This window comes from Carlito syrichta, unplaced genomic scaffold, assembly GCF_000164805.1.
Source record: "Carlito syrichta isolate Samal-C Ts95f unplaced genomic scaffold, Tarsius_syrichta-2.0.1 Scaffold305689, whole genome shotgun sequence".
Taxonomy (NCBI): Eukaryota; Metazoa; Chordata; class Mammalia; order Primates; family Tarsiidae; genus Carlito; species Carlito syrichta.
This window is the reverse complement of record NW_007249785.1, coordinates 202,712-214,093: the sequence shown is the minus strand read 5'-3', so window position 1 is coordinate 214,093 and position 11,382 is coordinate 202,712. Positions and strand designations below refer to the sequence as shown.

At 37.2% G+C, this 11,382-nt stretch overlaps 1 protein-coding gene across 1 annotated transcript in view; it reads right to left on the bottom strand.

The window, feature by feature from the left end:
• Nucleotides 1-10,967, bottom strand: part of LOC110596001 (protein JBTS17-like) — a 24,098-nt gene extending 13,131 nt beyond the window's left edge. Inside the window, exons 1-6 of the mRNA XM_021714655.1 lie at nucleotides 10,900-10,967; nucleotides 6,804-7,053; nucleotides 5,312-5,467; nucleotides 4,063-4,829; nucleotides 3,059-3,267; nucleotides 2,800-2,880 (exon numbers count right to left, since the gene is read on the bottom strand). Coding sequence (XP_021570330.1) covers nucleotides 2,800-2,880; nucleotides 3,059-3,267; nucleotides 4,063-4,829; nucleotides 5,312-5,467; nucleotides 6,804-6,986 — 1,396 coding nt within the window. The 5' untranslated portion in view covers nucleotides 6,987-7,053; nucleotides 10,900-10,967. The remainder of the gene's footprint in view (nucleotides 1-2,799; nucleotides 2,881-3,058; nucleotides 3,268-4,062; nucleotides 4,830-5,311; nucleotides 5,468-6,803; nucleotides 7,054-10,899) is intronic.
• Nucleotides 10,968-11,382: the final 415 nt, after the last annotated feature.

Genomic DNA, 11,382 nt, shown 5'->3' with positions numbered 1-11,382 from the left:
ATTCTTATCTACAGGGTGCCTGAATGAAACGTCATTGTACACCTAACCCTTAACTGTACCCCACAAAACCATAATAAAAAAAAAAAAAAAGTCTACCACCCTATAACTGTTATAAATATATTATGTGTTTATTCATATATATCTTTCCCTCTGGTTATTGCTTAATTTAAACACACCTCTTTGAAAAACGCAATTCAAATACTCTGTAGTCTCTTATACAGATTTTTTTAAAGAATCAAAATATATTCTCAGAAAATTATTTTCATGACTTTACTAAACCACTTCAAGCAACAGTTAAAGAAAAGATAACTATATTAAGATAAAATGCTTGTGTATTACCAGCACAAATCAAAAAGCCAAAGGTTTTAATGAAAAAAAAGTAGTGTATAGGAAAAATAATCTTATACTTCTTGTGTAGAAGGACAAAAGGATTGTTAGAATTCTCAGCACTTGGAATCATACAGGAATCTACCACAAGGACATTACATGGTGGAAATATTGTATCAGTCAAAAAGCCTGAAATTATTTTAAATTATGTTGCAAATATGAGCGATGTGAATCACGTGGACCTACATACTTTTACATATTGGTTTTTGTGAAAATCTTTAATATGGTGGAGGAAATTATTCTTCTGGGGACTAGAAATATGTGTTATTAACTCCTATATACTGTACCTTATCTGCGGGAATAGAAAAACAATAGGTAAGCCAGGCTCGGTGGCTCAGTCTATAATCCCGTGCCTTTGGGAGGCTGAGGTGAGTGGATTGCCTGAGCCCGCGGGTTTGAGATCCACCTGGGCAGGTGAGACCTCATCTCTACAATAAATTAGCCGGGCATGGTAGTGCGCTCCTGTAGTTCCAGCTACTTGGAAGGCTGAGGCGGAAAGATCACTGGGGCCCAGCAGGTTGAGGCTGCGGTGGCCGGGAGCCAACACACACACACACAAAAAAATCCAATTTTATTTATGGTTACAATGAACCCAGATCACAATTTCTCACTAGATGTAGTCATATAAAAATGTGACTAGGCTCTGAACCAAGAGATAATATTGTATAGAATTTCCAAGAAAATTGTTTAAAGAGCAGTAAATCAGCTAGGCGGCAGACCCTTCCTACTTTCCTCCTGTTTGCTGCCTAGAATGTGATTGCTGGAGCTCCAGCTACCATTTTAGCCTATAATGGCCTTAAGTTTGGAAGCAATGCACTAAGAATGATGCAGTAGAAAAACTGAAGGAGCCTAGGTCCTTGATGATAGCAAGGAAACATCAAATCAGCCCCAGACTATCAACTTCTCCTTTCATAAGACAAAGTCTCTCTCTGTTGAAGCCATTGCTACTTTCAGTCTCCATTACTAGAAGCTATTCCTAATGGATACACTTGGAAATGAAATTAAATAAAATGTCCACAACAGAACTCATTACTAAAACTTTTCTTTTTTTGAGTTAAGAGTCTCATTCTGTTACCCAGGCTAGAGTACACTCATACAATCAGGGCAACCACAGCATCGACCTTCTGGGCTCAGACGATCCTTCTGCCTCAGGCTTCCAAGTAGCTAGAACTACAGGCACATACCATCATGCCTAGCTAATTTTTTTTTTAATTTATTATAGAGACAAGGTCTTGCCAAGTTGCCCAGGATGTTCTTGGCCCCTAAATTCAGTCAATCCTCTCGCCTCTGCCTCTCAAAATGCTGGGATTACAGGAGTGAGCCACCATGCCCAGCATGAAAACTTTTCTTTATTTAGAGCTCCCCATCTCACTGGATGCCACTCTTCTTCATCCAGCTGGACAATCCTCAAATCTGAGAACTACATTAGCCTTCTTTCTCCAAATCTAGTTAAACACACGTACAACTGATCAAACCTATTAAATATCTGTCAAACATGACCTCTGTTCTTCAATACTCTTGACATTGCTTTGGTTCAGAGCCTCCTCATCTGACTGATTTTCTTGCTTCTAGGTAAAACCCACATCTCTAAACCATACTCCTCCTACAAATGACCCTTCACAACTGTACCAAAGTTATCCTTCTAAATGGTCTATATTGATTTGAACAGGCCCTTTCCTACATAAAGTATCTTACAAGATACTGCTGTCTTCAGGATAAAATCTTAATCCCTTGGCACTCCATATAAGATCTTCCTTCATCATCTGTTCTCTACCTCCCTCTCACCTTAGCTATCATCATCTTATCACCAATATTAGATACATGATATCACAATCAAGTCTTACTGAACTACTTGCAGTCTACCAAACTGTCACGGTTTCCTAGGTCTTTCAGGTTTTGGAATGCTATATCCTCTGTTTAGGCATTCCTACTACCTTACTCAGTCAATTTATACTCAATTTTAAAGGTCATCTCCTCCAGGTTTTCCCAACTGATGCTTGCACTCCAGCCTCAAATTGTATCACAGTTCTCTTCTGTGCTCTGTAAGCACCTACCATACAACATAATGAGAAAAGTGATCATGGGCAACTTGAAGGTAAAGTTGTATATTTCAGTTATCTCTCTAGTCCCTAATAAAGTCCTGGGCACACAGTAGGCACTCAACAAATACTGGTTAAGTAGATAAATAAATGAAACATACAATCCAAGCAGTCATAAAATACATTTATTTCCAAGACTAAGAATAATTTAAAATAAGTATTTCTGAGTGCCAAGTTGCCTACAATGTGTATTCTATTTGAACATTAAGATACCACGGGCACTATGAAGTTTGGAATTATTTTTAAGCTCTGAAGCAAGCTAAAATATGTACTTATCAATGTTAAGACATATTATTTTCTAACACTTTCCTACCTTTCTCTTGAATTTCTTGTACAGCTTTTTTCCACAGCTGAACAGACTTTTCATATGAACCTAATAAGAAACACTCTTCACCTAGAAAGTTTTTAACCAACAATTAGTCACAATTAATTACTTTATAATTTACTTTGTTTTAAAATTCAATGAGTGCAACTCAGTCAAAAATATTGAGAAACAAATTAAATTTAAAAATCAAAGCCTTGTTAACATATCACTTATACATGGAGTTAGAAAATGTTTATAGAATACTGACCAGTGATAGATTTAAGTTCTAAGGGTTGGTTCAAGCGATCTCCAGCAGTCTGTAAGTTGGCCTGTATATGACATAATAGGGATTTGACAGTAGAAGCTTCATGCACCATCTCTTCAGGTAACTGTCTGTCACCTTCAGGAGTTCTTTGACTTAATTGCTCTTGATACCATAAAGTTTTTTTGTACAATACTCTCCAGAGAACAATCAATCTGTACACAAAATCAGGTAATCATCAAAACCAAATTTCAGGCTGTAATAAGCACAGGTCCCTTCTTAGCCTGTTTTTTTGCCTGTATTTTTTTTTTTTGAGTCAGAGTCTCACTCTGTCACCCAGGCTAGAGTGCAGTGGCACGCTCACGGCCACTGCAGCCTCAGTCTCCTGGGCTCAGGAGATCCTTCTGCCTCAGCCTTCCAAGTAGCTGGAACTACAGGCACATGCCACCACGTCCGGCTAGCTTGTATTCTCTACCGACATAATAACATATATACAAATTGATCAGATATAAATATAGCACAAAGTCCAATGATCAAAAAACTGCATAATATACATTAAAAATCTTCATAAATGTTTTATTCACCTGTGGTTATTTTTTAATAGTACTTAACTAAACCAAAATCTTTCAATAACATCGTGATTGCTCAAGATTTTTTAAAAATGTGTAGTATACACATTCAGCATAAATCCTCAAATATTTTTAACAAATTAAAATTGTAATATTTGTCATATATAACATGATATTTTTGATATACATATGTAAACATTTTTAAAATAACATAAAACCTAAATGCTGAGAGCTAATGGATACAAGGTTATTCTGGAATGATACAAGTTTTCTGAAATTAATGCTTATAGTTTGAAAGCCTTGTAAATACACTAAAAAAACACTAAGTTGTATGCTTTGAAATGGTGCATTTTACATTATGAGACTTAAAATCTCAGTTTTTTAAAAATTGAAAAATCTATGATGCTAACAGTATCCTAATATTAAAGAAAGCAATTATACCTGTGTCCTGGTTGTTGTACAGGATTGACTGCTTGAGGATGCATCTTGAAAGATGAGTTCAAAGACCAGTCTTCCTGAGAACCACTGTCTCGAAACATTTGAAAAATAGGTACCACCAATGAGTCTTGATCTGCTGCTCTACTTCCATCAGTTGATGCTGAAATAACTTCAGGCTGAAGATTATATACACCATTTAAGCTGTCAGCTACCATTCTGAGTAAATAAAAACAGGCTAAAAGTTTCTCTGAGAATAACTGACTTGTTTGTTGATGAGTTAGCAAAAGCTTTATAGTATTTGAGGTCAGCTTTATCAAATGCCCTACATCTTGTTTGTATCTTATATCCCAATACTGGATAGATAAACACTGATGAAAAAGTTGAAAGATACAAGGCAACCATGCATTATGTCTTGAGTTCTTGCTTAAAAAAAGAGCCAGGTTGGGGAAAGGGTATTTTACAAATTGAAGAATGTAGAAAAAATGAGTGATACAAACTACTGTGTAATTTAACATTACATTTTTTTCTGATACATTTTTTGAAATTGCTATACTCCATGCTGCAAGTAGATTCTTCTGGATAGAATGCAGTTCTGTAATGGTTTTATCTGTCTCTTCAGTATCATCCTTTACATGTATCGTATCAAACATAGATGCAAATTCCAGTCTTCCTTCCTTGACACTACTAAACAGATCATTTTTTTGGTTCCAAAAAGGAAGTGAGTTGTGAAAAACGTATCTGTCTTCATTAGTTTCTTCTGCTTCAAAACCCTTAAACATGAAAGAAAAAATAATGCTTAACACCATTTAACACTTTTTTGAGTTACAGTCTCACTCTCCAGGCTGGAGTATAGTGACACAATCACACTCACTGCAGTCTCAATCTCCTAAGCTCAGGTGATCCTTCTGCCTCAACTTCCTGAGTAGTTGGGACTACAGATGTGTACCACCACACCTGGCTATTTTTTTTTTAATTTTTAAAAATGTTTTATTTTTATAGAGACGGGGGTCTCACTATGTTGCCCAGGCTGATCTTGAACTCCTGGCCTCAAATGATTCTCCAACTACAACTTCTCAAAGTGTTGAGATTACAGGCGTGAGCCTCTCCACCTGGCCATTAGTATCTCATGAATAGAATCACTTTGGTGTTCTCAAATTTCTCTTCTCTTTAACAAGAGAAAAACAAAATATGTTTCTTAGAATAAAGTCAGTATGTAATTGTTCAAAGTAAGTAAAATACTGCTATTAAGTACCTGAAAATCTGCTGTTTTTTTATTTAACTTCATTGTTTCCTCTGCCTGCAAGAATCTGGGTATAGTAGACTCAGTTGAACTTTCATTTCCTTGGTGTTTTAACAGACTAGACCTTAGGGAATTCAGTGATCGCAAGTTCAGTCCTTTGCTTTTTGGCTGCATGAGAAAAGATAAAAGATTTCCAAAAGCAAAATGTTATCTGTAATTTGTATTACAAACAATTAAAGATTTACAAAAACAAACAGCCCACCCCATTACAAAATTGGCAAAAGATATGAATAGGCACTTCTCAAAAGAAGTCATTTGAGCAAGCAACAGCTACATGAAAAAATGCTCAGCCTCACTAGTCATCAAAGAAATGCAAATTAAAACCACACTGAGATACCACATAACTCCAGTCAGGATGGCCACCAACAATAACTCAAAAAACAACAGATACTGGAGAGGATGTGGGGATAAGGAAACACTACTACACTGTTGGTGGGAGTATAAACTAGTACAACCTCTGTAATAATTTGCCAATTCCTAAAACGTCTAAAAAACCGATCTTCCAGCTGGGCTCGGTGGCTCAGCCTGTAATCCCGCGCCTTTGGGAGGCTGAGGTGAGTAGATTGCCTGAGCCCATGGGTTCGAGACCCACCTAGGCAGCGAGACCTCATCTCTATAATAAATAAAAAAATCAGTCGGGCATGGTAGCGCATGCCTGTAATTCCAGCTACTCAGAAGGCTGAGGCAAAAGGATCGCCAGAGCCCAGCAGGTCGAGGCTGCGGTGGCCGGGAGCAGCCACTGCACTCCAGTCTGGGCGACAGAGTGAGACTCCAACTCAAAAAAAACAAAAACAAAATTGACCTTCCATACAACCCTGCAATCCCCCAACTGGGAATATATCTAGAGGAACTCAAATCACTCTATGAAAAAGATACCTGGACATGCATGTTTATTGCAGCACTGTTCACAATAGCAAAAACATGGAACCAACCGTAACTGCCCATCAAAAGAAAAGAAGACTGGATAAAAAAAAATGTGGTACACATACATGATGGAATATTACGCAGCCATAAAGAAGGAACTTCTTTATGAACTTCACAGAAACTTGGATGGACTTAGAGTCTATAATATTGAGTGATCTATCACAGAAAAAAGTACTAAGTATCACATGTTCTCACCCATAACTGAACCTTGAACAATTATCATAATATTATAAGAAAAGGATTGTCAGTAGTGGGAAATGCCACGGGGAGGTGAGTGGGATTGGCAGTAGTGGGATTCTGTGAGGGGTGGGGGAGCACACCTCATCAACAAGGGTACCTGCACAATGACCATTTGTATACTTATCCCTGAACTGTACCACACATCTTTAAAATAAATAAATAAAATTAAAAATTGTATAGAAAACTATATACAATTTAAGGACATCACTATCAGTATAGTTTTAAATATTAAAAAAAAAAAACAACTTTTGTCAATGATACCAAAAAGCATTATACCTACCTTAGACAACATCATACTTTGGTATGTTCTCTCAAGTCTCTGAGTTGAATCAAGTAGAAGTGATCTTATGAGCACTGATGGAGACAGGTTATCAAGAAATCGAAGGGTCGTGACCATGTATCCATCAGAAACAATGAGGTAGGGTAACCGTGAATGTGCTTTTATAGAAAATTTCTGTCTCATAGGGTCACTATCAGAAGCTGATGAATCTACAGAATTATTTGAATCTTGAAATGTAAACTGCTGTGGTCTAATAAACAAACATCAAAATTCAAGAATCAGAGAAAGATCTTGAAGAAAACAATCATATTTTTCCCCGAAAAAGCAAATTAATAAAAGTTACAGAATGATGAAAAATCAAGTAGATGAAACACACAAATACGAAATGTGTATATATCTGTCAGGAAAACAATTATTAAATAACATATAAGCAGGCCGGGATCGGTGGCTCAACCTGTAATCCCAGCACTTTGGGAGACCGAGGCAAGCGGATTGCCTGAGCCCGCGAATTCGAGACCCGCCTGGACCACTTGGCGAGACCTCGTCTCTACAATAAATCAAAGAAAACTAGCCGGGTGTGGTAGCGTGCACCTGTAGTTCCAGCTACCTGGAAGGCTGAGGCGGAAGGATTGCCAGAGCCCAGCAGGTTGAGGCTGCGGTGGCCGGGAGCGTGCCACTGCACTCCAGTCTGGGTGACAGAGTGAAACTCCAACTCAAAAAAATAAAGATAAAAAATAAATAAATAACATATAAGCTTATATGTTTTAAAATTTTTTTCCTGAATGATGACATTTACTCTATTTTGTTCTTAATTAATATACAACGTATTTCAGAAAACAATTACGGCATTTTTTTTTTTTACTACAAAAGAGTTAAACAGTTAACTTTCCTTCTTACCAAAAATTTAAATATATTCCTAGAAATACAATTATGAATCATCAGTATACTTATTAAGGAGCAGCAAGGAAAAAAACTGAAAAGAACATTTGGAGAGAATGATGGTGAATAAAATGTATCATTCTGAGATTAAGTTTGACTGAATTGCCACATAAATGTACTTATTATTATTGTAATTTATCTGATTCTGACTACTTAATATCACTCCTTATAAAGTTTGGGGTTTTATAAATACAAAGGGAAAAAAACCATTATAATGTGTTGTAATTTTTTTCCAGTTAAACAACTATTCAAATAAAGATTTTGTAATTAGCCAACAAAAGATTAGTGATTATAGGATTTACACACCACAGAAATCTTTAGAACTATTAAAATATAATGCCTGACATGGAAATATGTATAAGATAAACTGTTAGAACAAAAAAATTATAAGCGGTACATATATATTTTATCTTATCTTTAAAAAGTGAAAATGTCACTATTACTATAAATTATATGTGATTTTTTTTTTTTTTTTGAGTTGGGAGTCTCATTCCGTTGTCCAGGCTGGAGTGCAGTGGCATGCTCACAGTCACCCTAGTATCGACCTGCTGGGTTCTGGCGATCCTTCCGCCTCAGCCTTCCAAGTAGCCAGAACTACAGGCACACGCTACCATGCCTGGCTAATTTTTTATTTATTGTAGAGACGAGGTCCTGTCAAGTTGCCGAGTTGCCGGGGCTGATCTTGAACCCATAGGCTCAGGCAATCCACTCACTTTAGTCTCCCAAAGTGCTGGGATTACAAGCTGAGCCACCAAGCCCAGCCATATGTGAATATTTTTAAAATTTGGAGGCCAACACACTAAGAGATAACTAATAGCTGTTATCTCTAATCTTTTTTGAAAGGCTCCCAAATATTAATTTTAAAGAAGAATCTGAGAAAATTCCAGTCAATTATGAACTAGGGTATAAGCAGTAAGGAAAAAATATTTTCACAATAGGGAAAAATATTACTATTAGCATTATCTATTGCTAACAATTCAGTATCAATTTTCCTAAACATAATTAAGGACACAACCAATCTCAGTTTTCTCTATTTCTTTATTTTTATTTTTATTTTTTTTTGAGTTGGAGTCTCACTCTGTTGCTCAGACTGGAGTGCAGTGGCCACTCCCAGCCACCGCAGCCTCGACCTGCTGGGCTCTGGTGATCCTTTTGCCTCAGCCTTCCAAGTAGCTGTAACTACAGGCGCGCACTACCACGCTCAGCTAGTTTTTGATTTATTGTACAGACGAGGTATCGCCAAGTTGCCCAGGCAGGTCTTGAACCCACAGGCTCAGACAATTCACTCACCTCAGCCTACCAAAGCGTGGGATTACAGGCTGAGCCACCGAGCCCGGCTAATTTTTTTTCTTTAAAGCAAAGAGAATGCATTAATTTCTTTTTTTAAATTTTTTTTTGTGTTGGAGTCTCACTCTGTCACCCAGACTGCAGTGCAGTGGCCACACCCGGCCACCGCAGCCTCGACCTGCTGGGCTCTGGTGATTCTTTCGCCTCAGCCTTCCAAGTAGCTGGAACTACAGGCGCGCACTACCACGCTCGGCTAGTTTTTGATTTATTATAGAGATGAGGTCTCGCCAAGTTGTCCAGGCAGGTCTTGAACCCGCGGGCTCAGACAATCCACTCACCTCAGCCTACCAAAGTGCGGGATTACAGGCTGAGCCACCAAGCCCGGCTAGTTTTCTTTCTTTAAAGCAAAGAGAATGGATTAATTTCTTTTTTTTTTTTTTTTTTTTGAGTTGGAGTCTCACTCTGTCACCCAGACTGGAAGGCAGTGGCCGCTCCCAGCCACTGCAGCCTCGACCTGCTGGGCTCCAGCTATCCTTCCACCTCAGCCTTCCAAGCAGCTGGAACTACAGGCGCACGCTACCACACCCGGCTGACTTTTGATTTTATTGTAGAGATGAGGTCTCGCCAAGTTGCCCAGGCAAGTCTCAAACCCGTGGACTCAGGCAATGCACTCACCTCAGCCTCCCAAAGTGCTGGGATTACAGGCTGAGCCATCAAGCCCAGCTTGGAATGGATTAATTTCAAAGATCTTTTCCAATTTTTGTTTTATAAATAGCTGTGTATATGAGTCTAAACATATACATATAATTAACATCAATCATAACAAATACTAAGCACTTTATGCCAAAACTGTGCTGAATAATTTATAACATGTATTATTTTACTTCATTCCCTCAACCCTAAGAGACAATTATTGTCACCCTCATTATATAGTAAAAGAAAATGAGGCTTAAAGAATAACTAACCCAAGTCACACAACTAATGAGCAGTAGAATCAGTATTTGAATCTTGATCTGTCTGATTCCAAAGCTAAACTGCTACTCCATCTCACAACTAGAAATTAAAATAAAGGCAGTGGCTCATGCCTATAATCCTAACACTTCAGGAGGCTGAGGCAGGAAGATTGTTTGAGTTCAAGAGTTCAAAACTTTCCTAGGCAACACAGTGAGAGCTCATCTCTACAAAAAACAAAAAAAAAATTAGCCAGGCGTGATAGCACTGGCCAGCTACTCAGGAGGCTGAGGCAGGAGGATTGCTTGAACCCATTAGGGTCAAGGCTGCAATGAGCTGTGATTGTGCCACTGCACTGCAGCCTGGGCAACAGAGTTGAGACCCCAACTCAAAAAAAATGGGTACCTCAAATAGTGACTTGCTCACTACACATTCTATGTATGAAACAAAATATCACATATACCCCATAAATATGTAAAGACTATGTATTAACAAAAAATTAATAAAAAGGAACAACAACAAAATTAAAATATGGCTAAATCCTAAAGTCTTTTATCCATTTCCAACAATATTTTCCCTTTGGGGAAAAAATAGATAAATCCATATGTCAAGTTATTTTTGAGTTAATAATTTATCTAAGTGCCATTATTTTATAACAATCAAAGAAGATAAATTTTTAGTGCTACTGAATATTTAAATAACTTATACTTACATAGTCACAATGTCAAATTTTCACCAGGATTAAGCCACAAAAAGAAATAGAAGAAAACTATAAATAAGAAACAGATATTGAGATGACAGACTCAAAGAAAGAATAAGACAATTTGAAAGATGAAATTATTTTTTTTAAATGCACAGTAAAAGTACTACAAAAGAGAAAAACTTCTATAAACAAATTAACAGAATCCAAATGTCTCACCTATATGTTATTAGTGGATGAAGAGGAATAAATTCTGCTGGCCCAAATTCTATAGAGCAACCAAATGTAACTAACGTTAACAATTCACCTTGGCAGGTCATTAAAACCAGGGAGCCACGTTTTAACATACAAGCCAGGAAAAGACTATCATGCATCCAGCTGGTATCACCTACCCAGTAGGATCTAGAAAAACAAGTAACAACATGTTTAGAAATGATTCTCTACAAAGTCTTTGACAATTTATAATGGACTATATACCAAGCAACAGTTTTAAAAAATGAGGGCAAACAATGAATAGCAGGCAACCACCACATACATTTTATGAATACTACTTCCCAGAATAAAAAAAGTCTGTTCATGAACACCTAGTCCAACAATATTCCAACTAGAAATTTAGATTCATAAGCAATTCAAAAATGAAAATACTCTCTAAAGAGTTGAGCTTTCAGTTAGAGTGAATTTTAACCCTACCAGAACCCATAC